At 41.5% G+C, this 24229-nt stretch overlaps 1 protein-coding gene and 1 long non-coding RNA gene across 5 annotated transcripts in view; one reads left to right on the forward strand and one right to left on the reverse strand.

Annotated features, from left to right (window-relative positions):
- Nucleotides 1–20256: 20256 nt before the first annotated feature.
- On the reverse strand, nt 20257–23035 carry LOC116963167. The gene is made up of 2 exons (XR_004407981.2): nt 22925–23035; nt 20257–21346 (listed from the first exon to the last, which is right to left on the reverse strand). It is a non-coding gene; the product is annotated as an uncharacterized LOC116963167 (long non-coding RNA).
- ADCY1 (adenylate cyclase 1) overlaps nt 22113–24229 on the forward strand; it is a 169239-nt gene continuing 167122 nt past the window's right edge. For all 4 annotated transcript variants that reach the window (XR_006166890.1, XM_042806792.1, XM_042806793.1 and 1 more), the window contains exon 1: nt 22113–23168. Coding sequence is in view for 3 of the 4 variants with exons in the window: in XM_042806792.1 (XP_042662726.1) it covers nt 22500–23168 (669 nt within the window). In the remaining variant the exon portion in view is untranslated. The remainder of the gene's footprint in view (nt 23169–24229) is intronic.

The raw sequence follows: 24229 nt of genomic DNA on the forward strand, positions 1-24229 counted from the left end.
ATAGTGGAGAGTCAGCTGAGGTGCAGTGGAGAGTCTGCTTTTAAGGGCAGGGGAATTTGTACAGAGGGAGACTTTGCCAGTAAGTGACAATTCTGGGGATATTTTCAGCAACACAGAAGTTGTCTGGGTTTCTGTTCTGGTCAATGTCTACAACTTCTGTGTGGTTTACACATGACATCATGTGTTTATTAACAAAATATCTCATACTTTTTAACAGCCTATCCCTAAAAGGAAACCTCAGAGCTAAACTTCCTCAGACCTTCCCGTCAACTTCTTTTCCTCCCTTTCCCAAACTGGGAGCCAGGTTTTCTCTCAGTGTTTTGATGCTCTGCCCTAACTACACTTTCATTTTGAATCATCCTCATCCATGGGTTTTATTCTGTCGGATATGGGTAACAATTTCTTCCATCTTTGTTAATCTGTAAGCAAAATGCTCCCCTTTTTCTTTTTTCATTTTTTTCTAACTCTCCAAAGATAATATGAGAAAGATTGGGATTCCCTATCCTGTTTCATATATCACTTTTCACTGGGTTTGATCCAGGACCATTATTATCCCCTGGCTCTTGTCAGAAGACAAAACATTCTTCATAGTGTGAAACTTACAGTTTGGGCACACTGCTCCACGTTTTCTGTGTTACCTTAAAAACCACGTATCTGAAGAAATAAGGATGATGCGGTATCTTGACTAGGAAATTAGATTAAAGCCTTTCCTAGTACTTTTCTTTACTGTTGAAGCCAATAATTTCTTTTTTTTTTTTTTTTTCTCCAAGTGAAAAATGCCATCCTTGCCACAAGGATTGACCCACTAAACTCACTCCAAGCACGTTGAGTGTGAACAGAGTGTTTCTGAAGCTTAATCAGAGTGTGACCAAGAGGAGTGCTTGAGGAAAAAAAAATCCCTGACTGCTGACAAATCTGGCTCCCTGGTGCTTCCAGTATTCTCAAATGCATACCCTTGACTCCTGACTGTGTGTGTGTGTTTGAGTCAAATTGTGTTGGTGTAGCTTCCACTCCAGTACCTCTAGCCATAGTAGACACTGGACCAAATTCCTCCCCGCGTAACCATATTGATTTCTTTTGTCTACAATCAAGGTGCAAACTACACAGTTGATAGCAGCATGCGGTTTGCTACAGATACCATTTTAGCCCAGGTTCATCTCTCTGCTATGCCAGTGCAGACAAGCTCAGTAGCCGTGGTGCTTCGAGTCATCATGTAGTATTCAGCAGGAAATTCAAAGCTGTAATGCTGCAGGACAGACCAAAATCAAACACACACATATACACCCTCCACCTCTGCTGAGGAAACAACCCCCTAACCTGTACTTGTGTTGTGAAGAATAAAGCCCGAGGGCAAAGAGATCTTGTAGTGCCTTTGATTCTGCAGAATATGATGACTGCTGCTAATCAGTGTGTGGGCAAATGGCATCTGTTCTGTTAGCCAACAAGAGGGAAGTTGTTTATGTCCTTAGAAATAAAGTAAGCATGTAGCCTTATGTCCAGGACAAAATAAAACTTCAAACAAATGGGCACATTTACAAAATAGTCACTAATAATAATGAAAGTATTCTAACAAAATTCTGTCCCTGGATCATAATGGAGAATAAACAGTAATATAGCTGGAGGTATTAGGGGGGAAAAAAAATAAAATCAAAGGAGCTTCTTGAGAAAAATTAAAGAAACACTTTTAGACAGGATAACAGAGCAAGCAGAAAAGCTCTGGAAAGCTAGAGGTAAGTAAGATGAGTAAGAGACTGATTGGAAGAGAAGCTTTCACCTCCATGACCAGGGAAGTCACCCACCTTTGGTTACTCAGCTTGTTTTCAACTTATGCTGGACTTGTGGATGCCTGAGCTCAAATTGCTTTGCAGTAATTCTTTTCCAAGATCTACAGCAGCAACCCTGGGGCCTGAGCAGACTTTGTCCTTAGATGTCTGCAGGCATTCCCAGATAGCCTGTCCACAGATTTGCTGTATGTACAGCACGCAAGAAGATAACAGCATAGGCACAGCCTATGTATGTAAGGCTATAGGTACAGCCCGCCTGAGAAATTATCCATACTGTGAACATAGAAAGGATCTTAAAAAACCCCATAAGGATATAGAGAGACTCAGTGGTGCAACTGTAGCTCTGTCTTGTATATTTATTTTTTTTTTTACTGCCAGCTACACTGACTTGAAAAGTAATGGAATTTCCCAAAGGAATGTCTCTTCCAATCAGTTTCACCACCTCGAGGGGTAGGAAATTAAATGCTCTTCAGCTCATGATAGACTGAAAGAAAAGGAAGCCACCAGTTGCCATCAGAAGAGAATTCGTAACTTGTTGGCTTTGTTGCCTTGTGATTTTCTGATCATCTTTTTTAGAGATGAGCTGAGGGATCTTTTATTGGTCTCTTTCAACCTGGTGGTCAGCTCTGCATCATCAGATGAATTAGTGTAGCTCCATCTCACTAGGGACATCATCAACACCTGTAGCTATGTCAGTGGGCAGTTAATTGAAATCTAGTGCAGTCTTTCATTGTTGCTTCACACTGTGTTTAAATATCCCAGTTGCGGGACAAGATGTGTATCTCTGCTGCGATGAGGTTGGGTGGCCAAAATGGGAACCTTTTTAAGATTCAGAAGTTGCAGTTTTAATTAATGAAAACAAAGGGAGAAACAAGGACAGCAGTTTTGACATCCGAATTTGGACTGCAGTAATTGGGCTCTTCCCTCATGTCACTGGTTCGTTGCAAAGGTCTATTTGCTTGTTCTCCTACAAGATAAACTATTAAAATTACAGAGATCATAACATTATGAATGTATTTCACTTTTATTGATTCATTTTAGAAACTATAAAGGAGGAGCTGTGCCAGAGGTTCAACATGGATATGTGCCAGCCAGTGCAAATGCATGAATGATATAGTCATGTTAGTGAGTCAAAATGGCTGTTGCCATATAATTTTTGCTGTCTGTGCTGTAACCCCAGGAGCTGCACCTTGGCAAGCTACTTCCAGTAGTGTGGGCAAGTCTATTGATTTTCTTCTGACAGCAAAGCTTGCTTCTGATTGTAATGTTACTTTTTGTCACACAAATTCAGGTTTAACACAAGTGAGGTTCAGGTTTAATGAAGTCTCATTTGGCCAGTTCACTACTTGCTAACATTATCAGCCAATTAAGACCTTTTTTTCTGGTTTGGCCTTTAGCAAATTAAGGGAAGTTTCTAAGGAAGAGAGTCTGGGTGCAAAGTCGTGGCATCTTGGCACCTGGTAGAACTCTCTCAGTCTTCAGGAACACCAGCACAACATTCCAGCTGTTGTACCCCGAGCAGACAAATCTTCAAAGCACCACCAAGGTAAGTAGTTGTGAGCAGAGGAAAGAATACTTCATTTTCCAGTACACCAGCCAATGTGCGCAGCAGAGGGGAGGAAAGGAAAATAAAAGAAAAAAAAAAAAACACAGTGTTTGGGGATTTCTGAATATTGTTGGTCTTAAAAAGCAACATAAACAGAGGAGGAAAAAACTTTTAGAGGGGAATATATGCTGATCTCTTTGTTGTCTTTGCCAGTAGACATGAATATGAAAGCTGACAGTCTTTTATATTCTGAGAAATTCATAAAGAATAATCCAACCAATATGTCAGCTCTTAATTTCCTGATACATCCAATTATAGATAAAATAATAGCATAATTAGATTTGTGTCAAAGGAAAAAAGCTGCTCTTTTGAAGAGAGGCTGCTTTGTTGCCTGAAGTTTTGGAGATGAACTAGAGTAATAGGCATGGACACATCCCTGTGATAGTTTTCATGTAATTGTATGCACGTACAGAAAGAGCAGCTAAACCATCTCTTTATTGCTAGTAATAAATATCAATGAGTGCATTTTAAGAACTGTCATTATATCAAACAAGTGTCCAAAGATTAATGGACTCTAATTTTTCCTGCCTTTCACTGAGTAGCTCATAGTACTTCTGTGAAAGCACACAGTAAAAGTAGCATAAATCATGCTGCACATTATCCTACTTGTCTGTGATACATCCCAGCATAAATCTACACCCCCTTCCCTGTGTTTCCCTACCTCTAAACATAGTTTCAATATTGCTGCTTCTGGCAAAGGTATGGGTGCGTATGAACTAACAGAAATATGAAGCATTTTTGGAAACCAGGAAAGTGACATTGAACTAGATATGCAAGCTGAGATATGGGGGTGAGGGGCTACTGCAGCAATCTGAAACTGTAATGTTTTTTATACTGCAGGAATGAAAATAAAGATGCCAGCCACTACCTGTAAAATCACTGATGAATTAAAAAAAATCCTGTCCCTGTATCCAAAACTTAAATTGAAGTAAATTACATTTTCAGTATAAATTAAATAAAGGCTTCCCCTGTGTCAGGTGACTTGGAGGACAGGATTGCAAGATTCCTTCTATTCACAGGTTTTCCAGCATTTATCAGGGGCTAGTGGGAAAGACATTGCCCCTCCCAGTATCTTAGTACATCCATATTAGGAGGAGATTGGTATACTTTTCAAAACACTTTATTATTATAAGAATTGTAAGGTGTTTTCCAGTTTGGTCCTGTCTTCCCAGGGGAAGTGCCTAAGGAAGAAAGTCCAAGTGCAAAATCATGGCAATTATAAGACTATAAGAAAAGAAACTCTTCAATTATAAGAATAAAGAACAAAATAATGGTCTTGACAGTGTTTCTAAAAACTGCTTCACTTTTTTAGTTTCCTGTGGTCTGTTTCTTCAGTGTGTGAAAAAGATCATGTTCTCTAAATCTTTCTTTCCTCAATCACATAGCAATTGATTGCAATGCAACTAGACTTTACTGGAAGATATTATTCAGTGTGAGTTTGCATGGCAAACCTCACTCTTGCTTGCTCTGTCATTCTAGCCCATGTTTTTAATCCATTTTACCATCAGTACTTGACTCTAAACAACACAGAAAAAAAGGAAGTTATGTTATCTGAACTCCCTTTTTCTTTTTTCTTTCTTTTTTTTTTTTTTTTTTAACAAAACCAGTGTTTTAACTGAATATTCCTTTAGACATGTATTAGCTGTTGCAAACTGATAACGAGCAACTTAAGATGGAAATATTGTTGGAACGTTTAGATAACATTATTTAAAGGACATTAAAGTATGTATGACCTAAGCCTACTCTAACCAATTGCTCACATCCCTCTTTATATTCTTGCTTTTCATTATATGTGACAAGATTTATAGATCCTGTCTGCTGCCATTAGGCTCTGGACAACTGTTTTACCAGCTATAACACAAACAGCACGTTGCTGATTTTTATCTTTTCTTTTTTTTTTTTTTTTTTCTTTGTAGTGTATTATTTTGTAGGACAACATCCTGCCAAGAAAAGCACACTGATATCACTGGGGCCCCACCCAGCCTCCACCAGCGCAAATTCAGTGAAAACTCAAGGTGCTTGATTGTGGTTTATATCTGCTAACTTCCACCTATTATATTTTTTCCTGAAAATAAATGTATTTTTTAAAATACAGTTGCCTTAGATGATATGCAGTAAAGTAGTTGGTTTTGCTTTACTAATTGGGAGATTTAAATTATCACATGTTTAGCTTGTTTATTTCTTTTATCAAACATGGCCAGACCTTTTTTGAATATTCATTGACACCCTTCCTGGTTGTTTTCTGTATTAGCTGCCTTTGACATGACAGTGCTTCCTACTCCTTCAAAGCCCAAACACAGTAATTTTTAAAGGAATAACACACACATTCACACCTGTGAAATATCGATTGGTACTATCTGTTTCTGTGACTGTGCTGCCATCATACCCATAACATGGATGGTATCTAGGAGGGGGAAGGAAGAAAAAGCAGCGGTATGCATCAGCTATTTAGCCACTGTTACCAAATGATGATTGGGCCTACCAAGGAGATTTTGAAAATGAAAATGTCTCTGCTTTGATATGCAGATGAACTTTGAGAGCTGAGCATGCTGACTGCCTTTTCTTGAGTTAGTGAGAAGGTGTGGTGGGAGATTCAAGCTGTTTAAAATTAGGCAAGAAAACACTGTTATGAGGTACAAGTGCTGTATTGACAGGATGGACAATTCAGTCAGTGGAGACGACTCTGCTCTTTGATTTTGGCCAAGTTACCCCCTCCCTGTATCAACGTTAAGTCAGTTCTGAATGTGAAGGTAATATAGCAACCAAAAGCTAGATTTCTTTTCCCAGATTTGTGAAAAGAAAGTCCAAAATGTATTTTCTGTGACAACAAAGAGATTTTTGTTTCTGGTGAGTGATGATTGTGTGGAGATTTGTGTTTTGTCTAAAGAAATCTTTACTTACATTCTTTCAAGAAACACAAACTATGTGTTTAGGTATTTGACACAAAACAGACATTTTTCTCCCTGTTTCTTCAAATTCCACCATCTAGGGTCCAGCAGTCACTCCTGAATGCTACTCTTCATCTAGCTGAAGTCTACTTTAGTTAAAAACAAAAGATGTCATTGAAATACTTTCAGTGATGGGACTATTAAAACAAGTTTGGTTCCAAGTATGTATACAAATTCTTCAAAAAAACAGAGTATTTGCCCTTGGAATTTCATCTACAATGATGGAATAAAAGAGCCTAATGCATTGTTGTGTCTGTGATAACGAAGTGCAACCACTCTGCTGCGCACAGAACATTATCACATTGCACAAATGGTGTCGTCCAGTCAATGTATATAATATGTTTTGGACTAAAATAGGGGTCTATTTTTGTCTCCAGAATCACCTCTCACAATTATATCCCATGAGTTTGTTTACTGTGGGTAGGTCTTTTGATGCATGCTAAGCAGCTCCTATGAGTAGGTGGGGGTGAAATCTTTCTGTTTCCAAATTAAAATCTGATGAGAGATCCAGATAATTAAATTTATAGTGTGAAGGTCACCAGTGCTCTATCTCTGATTCTTGTTCAACAGTTTCATACTTTTTTTTTACAAAGCCAACACATTTTTTTTTCTTTAAAATCCTTCTGTTTACAGCAGTACTTTTTTCCCACTTTCACTTTCAAAACAATTTTTTCCCAGCCAAGATGTATTTTTTCCAATGATTTCCAGCTGTTAACTGTCCTTTCATATATTTAAAAACTACCCAGACAGTATATATTCTCCTTTAGTGCTGAAATCTTCTGGTTAACTTCCTGACAAGCTTTATTCTGATGTTCCAGATGCACTTGAGAAGGCATCAGCCTGCCAGTTTCTTTAGATGTGATCCAAAACCTTTCTAAACCACTGAAGATCTAAAGATTTTATTCCTTTTTATTTTCTTTACAAGTTCATGAAAATTCAAATTTTGCATAAATTCTGCATGTCTTGTGCCTGAATGTTCATGAACGTTGCCCGCCTGTACCTTAGGCCATGTTGGTTTCTGGTTTGGTTAGTATTACAGAATTTGGCATTGAGAAGTATTTTCATAGTTTTTTGAGCAAGTTGTTTGTTGTTCAAAGGATGAGGATCTTGCTCTTCTCTCCAAAGGTAACTAGATTTTTGCAGGTGTAGTATTCTGTGCTAAAATGGCAGACCAACAGATAGAAACCTCAGAGGCAGGAATTTATGTGCAGCTGAAAATGACAAATTCAGTGCATTCTTTTCTGACAATGGTGTCAGCACAACTATTGCTGTCAACATGGATATGAAACTGGTACTGACAGTCTCTCAGTTCTAAAGCTACTGAAATGTCGATCTCAAGTCAAGCAGCCAATATCTAAGATAAAAAAGGCTTTTATCTCTGTGTCAGTTATGTCAACAGAGGAGGATCTTTCTTTTGCAAAATAGTACCGATTAACCAGATATAGAAAAAGGTAAATGGATTAGGGTTAAAGGTGGAGGAGATAAGCAATATTAGCATATATTCCAAATAACTGTTTTACTGATTGGAAGGGTTAGTCTTCGTGATGGCTGAGCAGAGACAGACAGAGATTAAATTAGGACACTTTTGAAAATCCTGTGCTTGAATTTTGCTTATGTAGACTTCATTTTGTGGATCCATCATACTGCTTAAGTGCACTGCTGGTGCTACGTACATTGCTACACTTCTTCCTTTATGTTTACTGGCCATTCACGGTTATTTGAAAACTAGTATTTTTAGATGAGATGTAACCTAACCCAGTGTAATGAGCAGGAAAGTTAGATGTAACTCCTAACTGAGCCATTATTTTTTCCACTGTGATGTGCTTATTTCACCAGTCTGTGCTTCTGATAAGTCAAGACTGGGTGGCTCACCAATGGAAGCTGAGTAGTCATCTGTGCAGTCTTCCAGGGCACTATTAATGTGACCAAGTAGAAGTTACAAAAGGTGAAAGTATGTGGTTAGATAGATTGGAAATAAGATTAAATTTTGAGTTTTAAAAAAATTATATATGTGACCAATTTTACATGTGATGAATAGTCTGCATGTGATGCTCACTGAGATAAGGTAAGCATTCTTCTAGTAAGTAATGTTACAGAATGAGGATATATAAATGAAGGAAAGTCAACATAAAGCCACAGATGAAAATCAGCTTTGACTCACTTGGTAAGTACCCTGTAAGCTGAAGAAATTTTTTTTTTCAGAAGAAGAATCAGAAAACTGACTTTGCTTGCAGTTGAAACATGTCCGCAAAATTCCCCTTGGCCAATTGAGTATTTTACCTTGTTTCTTTTTTTTGCATTTAGTATCCCCATTATCTTCTACAGTCTCCTTCAGTCTTGTTTATTTAGGCTATAAACTCTTCAGGAATGGAATTATTATGCAATATACTTTTATAGAACTTTGCACAACTAAATTTTAAACCCGCATATGGTAGAAATTTTTTATGATGAGGGTGGTGAAACACTGGCATGGGCTCCCCAGAGATGTTGTAAATGGTCCATCCCTGGAAACATTCAAGGCCAGGTTGGACAGGCCTCTGAGCAACCTGATCTAGTGGAAGGTATCCCTGCCCATGGCAGGGGGGTTGGACTAGATAACCTTTAAAGGTCCCTTCCAACCCAAACCGTTATATTATTCTATGATTCTACGATATTACTTTTGGTATTATTAAAGTACAAATAATTAATCTTCAAGAATAATACCTATAATAATGCCATAGTTTAATGCTAACATTTTTGTATCAGTAAACAACATTCTAAGTCTTTTTTTTCCAAGACTGAAAAAATAAAGTTAATTATTGCTGTACTTCTTACTTCACATCATTCTTAAGAAGCTACAACTTTTTGTTATCCTTATATTTCATTAGTTCTAGATGTAGAAGCAAAGGAAGTAGAGGAATTCCAACCTTTCAGTCCCTTGAACTAGTTGCTTATTACCATGAGTCCTTTTTATTTTAAATGGGTAACAGATGCCGTCTCTTAAAGTGGATCATGGAAAGGGCTATGTGCTTTTACCTGCCTCAGAAAAATCTACAAATGAATGCACAAACAGATTAGTGTAAGCAACAAAATAGCCAGGTGGGAGTTTAATGGGCCGTTAAAATAAAGCTTTAGGCCCGAACCCCAGCTACAAGAAACAGATGCAAGCTTGAGGGATTCACAAATGATAAACACAATACCATTTAGCAACCACATCAAATATACATAAGGTTGTTCCTCTGGCAAAAGCTCCCAACAGGCTATTCTAGTTCCCTACAAGAGATAGCAATGATACCAAAGCAGGAGGGGTAGGAAAAGGGCTTTACTCCATTTATTTACATGCTATATCTTCATGATTAAAAAGAGTTTTCCAGTTCCTGTCCAAAGCAATATGGAGTTGGGTGTCCAATAAATGGAGACACCTGAAAGGGTAACTGAAAGGCTCCTCAACTCATGTTCTCTATTCTTGTCTCAGGAAAAATTATATTTTACAATGACTCTAGCCAGATGAAGTTTACAAATACAAGAAAAAAGGAAGAGCAAGGTCTAATACTGAACACTACTTTTGGACATATAGAAAAGGAAGTACTTTTGGAGCAATGTACTTGACTGTTTCTCTATATATTTTGCATTTCCCTCCACACAGTTCTGCCATGGTTCAGTACCCCAGGTGTGCCTGTTGTTGTTCTCACCCTTGGGTACAGGGGTACTGAATTTGATACTGTCTTTGCAGATTAGAATCGTCAGAAGGAACACAGAATCACAAAATCATAGAATACTTTGGGTTGGAAGGGACCTTCAGCGATCATCTATTGCCCTGCCATGGGCAGGAACATCTTTCACTAGATCAGGTTGATCAAATCCATGTCCAAGACTGCATCTTGGTTGCAGCCTCCTAGGAGATATGGTATGTATGTATGCTCACATAAATTGTATTTACACTGCAGAGAAAAACTTGTTCCAAAGTAGAAGTGGCTAAGCTGATCTAGTCAAATTACATTAAAAAAGCAGTGAAGAAAAGACATCTTAGGTTTTTATTCTAATTATCTCTAAACCTGAGTTTAACCTGCTAACTCAAAATAAAGCCCAAGTGTCTCATCTTCACTTCTATTTTAACCAAGCTTATCCAGCTGGAGATCACATAGCTTTTCCCTTATTGTTAATGACTCTACTAGAACACCTCTAGCCTACACTGTAGGTGTGTCAGCTTTTAAATATTTATGAAAATAATACCAGCTGAATTGCTTTGTATTATGACAGGGATAATAGCTTGTACTCATTACCATAAATGTATGCATAAAACTCCGTAGGTTTAAAAAAGTTCCCCTTGATGATAAATAGGTTTTGAAATCTATGCAAAAGACAGGTTGATCCATTTCAAATACTGAAATTTCAGAGGGCATTTCATCTACTGCGTGTAATTGAAATACTATATAAGATGAAGAGAAACATTAAATATAAAGGGGTCTGTGAAGAGTTTCACTGAAATCATAAGGACACAATAATATGAGCACAAGGATGTTAGTGAACCAAAACAAGTGCTGCTTAGGTATGGTGGGTGAATAGTATCTCATGCTTTTCACGTTTCCTTTCTTTTAATTGTTTTGTTAGTTTGATCATGTGAGTGATTAAAGATGTGGGGGAAAATAATATTGCAAATCTGCAAGTTTCATAAATCACAATATATTTAAAAGAGGAAATAATACTCACTTCTGTGCAAAATGCAAAGGCTACAAAATCAGATCATTACACGTTATAAATTTTGAAAGCTATGCTGTAGTTTCATTTACAGGCAGAATATTTCAAAGTTTGTGAGGAAGGTCAGCTCGATAGTGCACTTTTCTTGCTTCTCTGCTCATGCACACAAATTTGCACACTCTAGGTCAGATCCCATGAATGATCTAGGCAGCCAAATTAAGAACCTAAACACAAATTACTAAATCTTCAAATCTCCCATTCAACTGTTGCATAAAACTGGAGTGATAAAATAATGCTTCCATACCTCTTTTGGCGTATTTTCTAGGGACCAGGGGCTTTCATCTGTTTTCTTATAACTACCCCAGTTTTGACAGAGTTGAGGGTTTTTCTCTGTCACCCAAGTCGTAGGTATGCCCAGTTACCATCTCTAAAGTAATTGTTCCTTTAATTGTTCTGTAATCCCATGAGAAGCTTGTAATACAACTAACCCCTGCAGTACCAGGTGTAATAAAAAATGCAGTTATACTTTTGTATTTTGCAATCATCAGATAGGTTTCTTAGGGCAGATCTTGGATTCTCCAATCTGTTTTTCCTTTGTCAGGCTGAATAATTTTTATTTTTCTTTTTTAACACAATATAGAAAATGGAGGAGGCAGTTCCTGCACGTAAAACAGTCTGCCACTTGGAGTGGGGTTGCACTGGGGTGGTTTCCAGCCCTCTCCCCCCACATATCACAGAATTGCAGCATCACAGAAAGGTTGAGATAGGAAGGAACCTCCGGAGGCCATCAAGTCCAACCCCCCTGCTTAATCAGGACCACCTAGAGCTGGTTGCCCAGGACCATCTCCAGATGGCTTTTGAATATCTCTAAGAATGACAACTCCATCGCCTCATTGGGCAACCTGTGCCAGTGCTCAGTGTTTCAGTTTGTGCCCACGGCCTCTGGTCCTGTCACTGGGCACCTCTGAACCAAGCCTGGCTCCATCCTCTTTGCACCCTCCCTTCAGGTATTTATACACATTGATAAGATCCCCGCACCCAGCCTTCTCTTCTCCAGACTCTCGCAGACTTTACTCATAGGAGAGATGCTCCATTCCATTAATCATCTTTGTGGCCCTTTACTAGAATCTCTCCAGTATGTCTATATCTCTCTTGTACTGGGGAGCCCAGAACTTGACACAGGACTCCAGGGGTGGCCTCATCAGTGTTGAGAAGAGCAAAAGGATCACCTCCTTCAGCCTGCTGGCAGAACTTCTCCCAGTGCAACCCAGGACACCATTAGCCTTCTTTGCTGCAAGGCCACACCACTGGTTTATGCTCATCTTGGTGTCCAGCAGGACCCTCAGGTCCACTTCTGCCAAGCTGCTTTCCATCTGGGTGGCCCCCAGCATATACTGGTGTGTGAGGTGGTATGTTATCCCTGCACCATCAGGGAAGGTACCTGAGTTTCTCTACATCCTCAGAAAGCGCTTTCATCACCTTTTTGATTGTCACTGCCACCTCTTCCCACCAGGTCCTTGGAGAAAGTTGTTTGGAGCTCTTGGAGAAAAAAAAATAAAATACCTAGAGGTGAGAATTTTGAATGCTTAGTCAGTAGGGCATTTCTCTTCAGTACTTGCTCAGTGAAGTCTGTCCTGTGGATGCACTGACCTCTGGAAGCACCTTGCTGACTGCAGGGGCCATTGCAAATCTCACGGAAGAGGTCAGTCAGTCACACATATATCTTGAATGTAAAGGCCCAAAAGTTGTGAGCCAGGCATAAAACCCTGTAGAACCGATGGAAAGTATCCAGCTGAGTTCCTTAACCTCTGGATTCAGCTCTCTAGAATACGTTTCCACTGAAATCAGAATTTTCCTTTGGCACTGTGATGAGCAGAGCTGGCCACCATGAGGCAGAATTCACCACTGGGCTCTGCAGCGTGGCACTTGGGGCTAAAGAGGGGTCAGAGTCCCCCCCAGTTTTTGGTGAGTTCAGTGCAGGGCCAAGAATATGTAGGTGCTGGGCAAAACTGTAAAACCTACTTGCAAAAATAAGCACAAATTTCATCACTGTGAGGGCAGTTGGATATTCCTACAGACTTTTTTTTTTTATTTTAATGTTAGTAATGCACTGCCTTCCTTAAAACTATTTGGAAACCATTAAGAAATCCTTTAGGAAAATGCATTTGCCCTTTAGTGTCACCTGATACCTTTTCAGTAATCTCACAGTGACCTTTCTCCCACTTAACTGGAATATTTAAACTGCCCAGACTACCACGTTGACTTGCTAAATAGGATTAGGGGAAGAAAAATAGCACTTAACCTTGTTTAGAGAAGTGAGATCTATTTCAGACCAGAGGATCAGACCCAATCTATAATGGCTGTAGTCAGGCTTGTATGTACTCAGTCTATCGTTAAAAACAAAGGTAAACTCTCCTTAGAGTAATGTGTCTCTGTGCTTTAAAGTGCTATCAACTCTGAGGAGGGGAAGCATTCTCAGGGCTTAACTGCTAAAGTACTACAAAAATAGCTGTACCAAATATACAGTTAATTTTTTAGGCATGCAGACCTATATTTAAACTACTGTATTTTTTATGATTTTTGTAAACAAAACTCATGAGAAAAAATGCCTACTTTTAAATAATATCTAAGCATCATTTTTATTTTGCTTCAAAAAAATAAGTTGATCCTTGTGAGTCCCTTCTAGAGATATTTTATATTCTATCAGGTTTTCAATTTCACCTGTAGGTTTTTAAAGATGCAACCCAATTTTCAACTGTAATTTTTTGACTGATAAATAAACAGGTTGTTGAGAAAGCAAATGAAAATACAATAATCAAAGGAAGACTGTGTGCGAAAGGTATGAGATGTAAGATGTAGTGTTAGTAACATCACCACCTGACTGCATAACTCTCAACTTGTCTCACATGAGGAAAAATGTAAAATGTTTCTGTTTCAGACTTTAAAAAAAAAAAAAAAAATCCTGCTTCTCTACATTTACAAACATACACACTCACATATGTACGCACATATACAGGAACCCCTATAATATTTGGAGTTGTTCTTAAGGCTCCTACTTCTGCATCAGCTCAGAAAATGTTGTGTTTCCTCTAACTGTCAATAAGAACAATAACAGTTATCTCTGAAAATTTCTTTTAAGTACATGATCTCTCTTCCACACCTTCACACACACAGACACACGCACAGCATGTAAGCAGGAAGAAAGAATGAGACCAGAAAAGAATTAAGTTGCTTTACTAAGCTGAATTTCCAGTTCATCTATTTATAGTAACAGTGGGGCATAAGCTAAATAGCATTATGTAGGTTTATGCAAATTGTTTAGGATGAAAGGGGAGCACAGGCGATGAGAAAATAAATATAGCATTGAAGGCCACCGGAAATCTGTCTTAACGTGGAGCAATGATCTGACTAAAGGAATAGTAAACACAGCACAACATAAAGTGGTCTTTCTACATTTAACGCCCAGCAGTTGTTACCTTAAAGAGGAGGGTAGCTCCATCTTGAGGGTTCAAGCTCAAAATAGATCTGGTAACATATGTGCTGTTAATTTGACCTAATTAGTTGTTGCTAGTTGCAGGACCTGCATGAAGGATCTCATTACAGAGATTAGATAGAAAATAGAGAGAATCTTGGTCCTTGGTGAAGATCAAGTAGAACAGCAGTTTAATGTCTGATACATCCTGTTTCTGGATACTGTGGTCTTTGCAAAGAGGTGAATCTCTAGTGTCTTCTGTGATTTAACCTTCTGTAACAAGCTTATCTTTCTGTTTGAAAAGCATCATTAAGATTTTTTTAAATTCCATTGATTTGGGGGATTGTTTCCTTGAGTTTATAAAAAGCAAAGGACTATATCTGAATTCATATTTCAGTGATGAAGTGCAAGTAATAATTGGCAGGGAATAGACCAGTTGTCTGTAGTGTGCTGTGTCTTGAAACTATTGTTAGCTTCATAGTTATAATCAGAAAACAGTAAAATTAGTATAAAAGAGCAACTTTTTTCTCCTGTGAGACCTGACTACAAACACATTACTTTTTGTTGTTGTTAAATTCATATTGTCAGTGTACTTTTCACTTCTTGACAGGAGGCTCTGCAAATGAAAATATGCAGGCTTTTAGAACACTTACTCAAGAAAAACTCCCAGATGAAATCAATGTGGAGTTCTGCCCAAATCAGAAGTCCAGAAGGGAGCCTCAGGTCTGGCACTTGAAGGAGCTATTTACAGAACTGCTAATGAGTGCACTGTGATGGAAAGTCATAGCAGAGCACATCCTGAATGTTACCAAGAGTGAAAACTTGACATAATGAAAATATATATGCTATTAAAAAAAAAAAAATAAGCAACTGATAGCCTGAATTTAAAATAAAACAAAACAACAATAAATAAATACATAAATAAACAAACAGGAAAAAAGTGCTGTTTAGTAAAGTTTCAGTTCATAAATAATAAAACCATGTTTTAGCATAACTGGTTCAAGAATACTTGTGCAGTATAAATTAGAGTTGAGAAAAATAGGTGGATACCAGATCTGGTTAATATGAATTGCTATTTAATTTATATTTTTTTTTAAATGGATATATCAGAAATATGGCTAGGAATGAACTGCGGAATTCAGCTATAATTTGTCTTTATTTTGCTTACATCTTGGCTTTTCCTTTTCAGGGGATTCAAGGGGTTACACTAAGCAAAATGCTTGTCCTTACACACACTCTGAAATACATCTAAACTACATTAATTAGGCAAACAAGAACACTACAGGCTTTGAACAGCACCATGGTCTTACCTTAGACAATGGCAATATGAAGATGAAAAGGAACAGAAACCTTCCTTGGGAAATAAGCACAGTTATAATATCAGGGCTAATATAGCTGCAGTGAATATCAAAACTTCCCTTGATTTCATGGAGCAGGATCAGAGCCGTGTTATGTTGTCAAACACTGCCAGCACCCTGATGCTAGACATTTCCAGAATTCCTAAAATGAGAATTGAATGCTTGACATGGAAACAAGCAGAATTAAAAATATTTTCTTCCAAGTAGTCTCAATTTTACTGAGTGTTTTTTACAGCTAAGGGATTTTTAAGAATGCCTTGGTCAATCAGATCACCTGCATAACAGAAATTGCTACCGAATCTGCTAACTGATTTGGGAAATATTAATTGTTCTGTTGCATGGACAAGTACTGAGATGTGGGGGGAGAAGGGTTGGGTTTGTTTTCTTTCCCTTGTTTTTCTGAAAGGATTTGCAAAAGGAAACTTGTGGGAACTCAAAAATATTTGTATTTTGCCTGAGAACTGATGCAGCTTTATATAACTGTGTTTTTTGTGAGATATCAACTGTGGAGTTGGCTCAGAAAAAGTCTGTTAACCAGGCTGACCAGGAAAGATAAAATAATAGCTTTATTGAAGGAAACAATCAAATACAACTGCTTGGGCTGTATCCTCCCCTTGGATGGGAACTTGAAGATCCTTCTGCCTTACTACAAGGAAAGAAGGGAAAAGGTTGTCAGCTGCTGCAGGCTGACATGTGATATTTCTAGTCTCCAGACTGCAGTGCAAAGATCCCAAGGCAACCCTGAACAAGCTGTCTCCAGACCTGGTGACTGCACAACCACGTAAACACAGCACGAAGGCTGGGCTGGGATGCTCTGGCACGGCTGCGAGGCTGCGTAACGCGCAGGTTTAACGCGCGGGTTTCGGGACCTCTGCATGGGGCCGAGTTGTAGCACGAGGGTACACCAGGACACTCCTGGCCACCTGACAGTAGCTGCATCACACCCTCTCGGCACACTGTTCTCCACTGAAAAAGAGTAGGCTCGGACTTAGACATCCAAATTGAAATAACGGAGGCAGAGGGTGCAAGTGCCGTGGCGGTTCTGCAGATGGTTCGCGATTTCTTGTTTTGCTGATAGGTTTTTTGAAATCATTATATATCACTGTGGTATACCCCCTTGGTGAAGTACGCAGCAAACTGTTTTGAAGAAGCTCTGAAACATTTCATGTGTCATTTCCATGTTGTTACTGTCCACAGGCTCTTGAAGGAAAGATGCTGACATTTCCCTGAGGTAACAGGGAGGATGCAGTAGGGAGTGGTGAGGCAGAAACATGGCCAGATGGGGTGTGGTATTTGGGGAAGCTCCTGAGGACTGTGTCTTACTAGAGATCATAAAAGAACAGTCAATGAAAATTGCACCAACCCCCTTCCCTGAAATTTTGCCTATATAATAAACTTTAGATGGCTCTAATTTTAGATGAAGGATAAATCAGGGTTGATGCAGTACTGATAGAGGAAATGAATGACTTGTCAAAAGCTGGAAGGATCCAGCTGACCTGCTATAAATCCATGCTGGCTGAAAAGCACGTTGCTTGCTCACTGGAGAGATTCATTAGTATTAATATAGAAGTTCAGTAGGTCACAGAAGTCTCATGCTATCCTGGAAGGCTTAGAATAGAAGACAGGCAAAGGATTCAAATGCTCTTAATGTCTGTACTCTCTGCTCAGCAGAGGACTGGAGGAAACCCAATCCCATTCTCTGCTGGCAAATTAGCCGCTTTAACCATATTATTTTTTGGTCAAATCTCTTCATTGCTTCAGCGGCAGTCTTGTCTGACAAGTGACTTCAGGTCAAGGCCTTAATGTAATTTTCTTCTCATCTGATTTTTTTTTTTTTTCAATAGATTACACAACTAAATAGACTTCTATACAGATAGAATTGTGATTAAAATAGTCTGAGTGCAAAACCACTCTGTGGTCCAGAGTAAACTGAGTGAGCAAAAGTGCTGCTGGTAGACCTGAGCAGAAGCTAAGGCATGGGTTTGTAATTGAGTGATTAGTGATATAACCTAAATTTACCCTTGAAAGACTCAACTCTGTTCTGGGTACCTCAGGTAACTGCTCATTTCTTTAAACTGGTTCTTGTATGAAGAAGCACAAAAGAAAAGTTTAAACCAGGAAGTTGTTTTGGAGAAAAGTGTTGAGGTTAAATACTAATGTTTCCTAACAACCCAACTCGTAAGTATTGTAAGGCTTTCACTTGCTGTTGCTGGACAAATTTTATTTCAGCTCTGTAGGAGAAACTCTAATCAGGTGAATTCAAACTTGCAGCTAAAGTTTAACTCTGGAAGTGGTATATATCAGAACTATCTGTTTCATCTGTTCTCCATCAGAACGCATGCAACATAAATCAAACCTTAAAATTAGAATTAATTTCAAGGAACAGTTATTACAATGCACATGCGATCCATTCAAATGGTATTTCACTAGCCTTACGGAAATCTAGTCTATGTTTCTTGAAGTACCAGTGTAAATGAAGTCCCCATACTGTTTCCAGATGAAATCTGTGCATGATTTGGAAAAACATACTTTCACTTTTTTCAAACCTTCGTTTTACTTAAAATATAGAAAAAACAGTGAATATGTGTCAGATATCTGTGAGAGGAGCAAAAAGCTCCGTTGAATTTTTATGTTTAAGTCTGACCATTCCTACCGTTTTCTGCAGGACCTCTTCTGTCCTGCCCACATCACTGCTTTTCTCTCGCTAGACACATTTCTGTGGTGGCATTAACAAGCTGTGCCTGCTAGAATGAGTCTGCAGAAAATTCTCAATATCTTTATGCAGAGTCCTTACTCTTACTGTCAGAGGGGGGGAGAAAAAAGATTTCTATCCCTGTCTCAGATGATATAGCATGGCATTCTCTTACAAGGAAGCAATCCTAAACATGGGTGAAAGATGACCTTTGCAATTCTCACTCAGATAGAAATTAACCCGACACAAATTCTATTGATGCCAAACTTTGATTATGCTTAACTATAAAAACTGTCATGAATCTAAAAAGCTCTAGTTCTATGAAAAGTATTGCTTCCAAAGATGATCTCCAGCTAATGCATCAGGCAGTGAGAGCTTGAAGCTGTTGGAGGTGAGGAGATACAAAAAGCAAGTACCGAATTCAATAAAGTAAAACAAGATAGATAGTGAAAAATAAATAATTATTAAATGGATAATCTATATGTTCAAAGTAAACAAACAAAAAAAAAAAATGTTCTGAACCTCTGAGTAGCCCTTTAGTTCAAGACTATTCCTAAAGTCTAGTAAAAGGTAGAGAGACTTCTTAGTGCTACCTAGATCCATATACTGCCCAACTCTCTATGAAGAAGTGTTTTCCATTTCCAGTGACTCAAACAACCAAGTCAACTTACCTCTTAGGAAAAGGCTGAAAAAACAGAAAGGTTTTGCAATGTGAAAGGTGATAAAGCTGGGCTCTAATCGCCCTTTCCTGTCAATACCACATTTATTCCCAGTGTAGTCTCTGGCTACAAATGCAGGGGCATTCAACAGGAAGAGCTGGCTTGGATCTGGCCAGCATCCAGAGCTTTGAGGGCATTATATACCAAAACCAACCATGTATCCTCCTTAGTGGAACCAGAAGTGTAATACAGACCACAAAGTGGTGTTCATAGTTCACAAAACCCCAACCAGGCTGCTGCCATTTGCAGCAGGTAAGTTTGGTCAGAAAATACAGTGCTGTGTCAAGTGCATTCCAGTTTTATAGCTGGTTATTTGCTTTAATGAGATGCCTGCTTCAGACAAAGGTTCTGAGGTTCCTTCTTTGTATTTGTGACATCAAGTGGTAAAAACTGGGCTCTTCACTATGCAGGGTAAGGTGAGGTATTTGCCCTGTGATGTAAAACAGCGCATAAAGGGTGGAAGAGTTTCATTAATCACTGTGTGGCATTTCCATTTTCCTACAGTGTCTACAGAAAACGAAGCTTCATCAGTTCACTGCTTAGCCTTGACCTAATGGGGATGTGTATGTCTCAAACATATGGGCCTTCCCTGCTGTATGTATGTACTAACTAATCCAACCTGAGGTTGTAAGAAGCACGAAAATAATCTAAACCACAGGGTGCCTTGTAGGGAATTACTCACCTTCCATTTTCCCAGCAGCAAGCTGAGAGCTGGAAGAAAGAAATGATAACTGCTAGCATGACAGCTCTTTCAGTGGATCGTTCCTAGGGCTGGGCAGCTAGTTGCCACCTTTTATGCAGTGTGAGATGTGAAATATTCATTTATCCTGCAGGATGTATGAGCTCAGAAGAAAGCTGAAGACAGGTGAAAGTATAAAAATGCGTATTTGTCTAATATATGTGCGACTTAAGTGAATTTATGCACCAAAGTGAACAAGAAGATGGATTTCATTAGCTTTCCAAACACACTAGAGATACTGCAAAACAAAGGAAGCCTTTCTTTGTTATATTTAATTTAATTTCAGGTAAACATCTCTTCCTGTTTCCAGCACTCGGGCCAGCAGATCCAACTCCTTTACTTTCTTCCTGAAAGAAGTTACAGAAATCTAAATACCAGCTATTTTTGCAGCTCTGTAGTGTTTGAAGGCCTAAGTCGCAGACGAGGAAACCACCATGAGTGGCATCACGTGAACACGAAGTAAGTAACAGGCATTGTCTCAAGTGTGAAATATTTTGAACTTGTAACACACAAACTCCAGCAATGCTGATTCATTCCTTTTTTTCTAATGAGGTCTATATAGGTTCAAAAGAATGACTGCTGAGTCTGGAGAGCTAAGATCAACATAAAGTACTAAAATATTAATACAAAAAACTATGTTGCTTTAGATCATATATCAGAGATATTTTTTTTAAAGCTTTCCTATACAGAAATTAAGTACCAACATAACTCACAGCTGTAACGAATCTTAAAGAATTCCTGCCTGCTGTTGATCTTGAGGCTCTTCGGCCCAAATCCAGAACCAGAATCTGGGAGCACTGACACAAAAATCAGCAATTAGATCTTCAACATACCCGTGATTCTGGTTTGATTCTGGAAAGTATTCCTGCACTACCTTTGAAAAGCCAAATGTTTGTAACCTATTAAAGTCTTCTATTTTGACATTTTCGGAGACCTGATTCTTACAAATGCTTGAGCCAAAGCCAGAAGAAACACTGGAGTCCTTTCTCTGGTCTTCAGTGAGTTTGGAATCAGTCTCATAAACCCCAAATCAGACGCAATGGTTACAGAAAAGATTACAGTATTGTATTCTTTGATGGCAACTTGGTAATAGTGGTATGTGGTAGTATTAATGGTAGTAGCATTATAGGCAGAGCTGGAAGGTTTTTTTCAAAACCAACACACAGACTCCCAAGTTTTTGATGAGGCACTGAATGCAATTTTATGGGGAATGATCATTAACTCCTGTCACGAGAGCAGCCCTCCACAGCCACTGACCAATTTGTACTCCCAGACAGGCAGAAGTGCGCACAGAAACCTGTTTTCTTGAAAATTTCCTCATTCACTGCACTTCCTCCAACTGCTTCAGAGTCTGAAAGGCAAAACGAGTAAAATCAGCGTGTTTATTCAGGCAGATAAGACTTTATTTCTCAAATCAGGATTCACCTATGCTTGTATATGTATTTTTATAGATTTACATGTAAATGTAAATATACATATACACACATTTCTGTGTCCTTACATACAGATTTTGTATATTCCTATGTATTTCAGTAAATGTAAAGGCGGGCGGGCGAGGCAAGGCAGCCAGACGGCAGCCTCAGCTCCAAGGTCTGTGCGCCTGGGCAGCCGGCGGGCGCTGCGCTGGGCGCGGGCGCTGCGCAGGGTGCGGACGGTCCCGTCCCCCCCCCCCCCCCCCGCTCCGCGCCCGCGCTGCCCCGCCGGGGGACGTGTCCGGGTTCCCAAGCGAGCGGCGCAGGCGCCCCGCGCTCCCCGGCGCCGGTGAGATGCGCTCGGCCGTGGGAAGGGAATCGCCCTGCCTTTCCCTGCCTCCTGCTTTTCTCTCCGGCCTCTCTGCCCCACTTTTCCTCCTTTTAACCCAGTCCCCTGTCTGGGTTTCATTTTTTTTTTTTTTCCCCTTGTCGTTATTTATTTAGTTATTTATTTTACCGCTGCCCACTCCCTGGGAGCCCGTTGACCATCCCGCTGTCCGTAGCTCCTGCTCCTCCAAATATCGGTGTCTGAAGGGAGACCCGCCTGTTGATTATCGCCCCCACACACACACACCCCCACCTACTTCTGCCCACTTCCACCCCCTCTCTGCCCTCCTACCCCCCGCTTGATTTCAAACCTTTGGATGGTGTTTTGGTGTCATTAGGAGATTAACATCCCTAGAACACCGGAGGAGGAGGAGGAGGAGAAGGAGGGGGAGGAGAAGGGTGGTGGAGGGGGGGGGGGGGGGGGGGGGGGAGAGAGAGCGAGAGCCAGCAGGCAGGAAGGTTGGCATATTAACACGAGTGAGGCTCCCTTCCCGCCGTCCCAGCCATCCCCGGCTCCTCGGTGGCAGCGGAGGGGGGGGGCGTTTGCGCCCGGTGCCCGCGGCCGCGGAGCTGCGGCGGCGGGGGCTGCTGGCGGGCGTGCGGCCGCGGCTCCTGCTCGCAGCCCCCCCTTCTCTCTTTTATGAGCAGCGAGGCGGAGGAGCGGCAGCGGGGGACACCAGGAGGAGCATTTCTTCCCCGGGGTTTATGAATGGCACTGACATGGAGGAAATACCGTTTCAGAAAGTCAAGACCAAGAGGAAGAAGTGCTGCCACTGCTGCTGCTCCCCGCCGGCAGCCGCGGCGGCGGGAGCGGGAGCCGGGCTGGGGGACCCCCCTCCCTTGCTGCTGCTGGATGCCATCGCCTGCGAGGACGAGTTTGACTGCAAGGAGCTGGAGGGTCTGTTCCAGAGCTACAACCTGAAGCTGGAGCAGACGTCCACCCTCAAGGCTCTGGCCGTCCTCATCGTGCTCACCGCCAGCCTGGCCCTGGTGGAGCTGCTCTCCGGCCCCAGCCTCACCATCTCCAAAGGCTCGCACCCGGTGCACTGCATCATCTTCCTCTCCCTCTTCATCGTCACCAATGTCAAGTACCTGCAGGTCACCCAGCTGCAGCAGATCGTCAAGCTCACCTTGCTCTTCAGCTTCACCTTCTCCTTCCTCTGCTGCCCCTTCTCGTTCGGCGCCTACGGCATGGACCCCCCCAGCGCCCCCGAGCAGGGCATGTGGCAACTCATGCTGGTCACCTTCGTCTCCTACTCGCTGCTGCCCGTCCGGACCCTGCTGGCCATCGTCTTCGGGCTAGTGGTGTCCGTCTCCCACCTCATCGTCACCGCCACCTCCGTCAGTGCCAAGCGGCAGCGGCTCTGGAGGACGGTGAGAAAGGGCCGGGCCGGGCACTGCAGCAGCGCACAGCCGCGCGGTGCGTGCCCGGCGGGCGGGGAAGCGCGGAGAGGCGCGGAGGGGAAGCGCGGACCCTGGGGGGGGGGGTGTGGGGTGTGGGGGTGGTGGGGTGTCCGTGAGCGGGGAGTGCCCCGCTGTGTCCCCGGCGGCGAAGGGGCGAGCACCGACCTGGTGGGCTTCGGGCGGCGTTCCCGAAACTTTCCGGGAGGCATCGGGGGGGGGGGGGGGGGGGGCGGGAGGGACGGGGATGGACGCACACAGGACACACACGGCACGGAGGCTCCTGAGAGACGGGACCTCTCGGCTTTGTTTCTCGAAGGAGAAGCGGAGCGGGGGACCAGAGCCAGCAGTAGCGTTTCCACGCCGGGGCAGGTTCAGGAGCGCCGCACGCACAGTCGGTGCACTTCCAGTGCGTGCAAATAACGCCGCTCGGCTCGGTGTAAACTTGGCGTAGACACTGAGCTGCCTGCGCTAATAACACTTCCAGCATCGAGTTTATTCCTCTCCTGGCTGTCTCTCTCCGCCGTGGGCCCTTCGTGCCCACGGCCCATCTCACGGACGGGTGGGGGGGGGGGGGGGGTGGGGGGCTCTGCAGAAACGATCGGAAATAGGTGGGATGCTCGAAGGAGTAAAACCCCCTCCCTGTCCTCCCACCGAGAGAGGCATTCCCCCCTTCGGCTTCCCCGGGGCGGCCTCCCCTCCACAGACATGAACTGCTATGTCAGTGAACTTCCCAGCAGTTCCCTTTCCCCTCTGAATTAATCCAGCGAAACCTCCCTCTGCAGCAAGCATCTTCGGAAACGTGCTGCTGCACTCTCCCCACCACCTCCCCCGAGTAGCTATTTATAGCCCTGCAGGGCTTTCTCCAGCTCCCGTGGCCTGATGGGCAGCACTGGCGGGGGGGGGGAAGAAAGATGAGGATGAGGATGAGGAGATGCACGAATGGGAAACGCTGGGGCTGGGAGTCAAGGTTTGCCGCTTAAGGGGCCATTATGTGGTTGCCTATGGGAAAGAAATTGAAAAATTTTTGTGTC

The sequence above is a fragment of the Tyto alba genome, unplaced genomic scaffold, assembly GCF_018691265.1.
Source record: "Tyto alba isolate M040663 unplaced genomic scaffold, T.alba_DEE_v4.0 Super-Scaffold_48, whole genome shotgun sequence".
In the NCBI taxonomy this organism is placed as follows: Eukaryota; Metazoa; Chordata; class Aves; order Strigiformes; family Tytonidae; genus Tyto; species Tyto alba.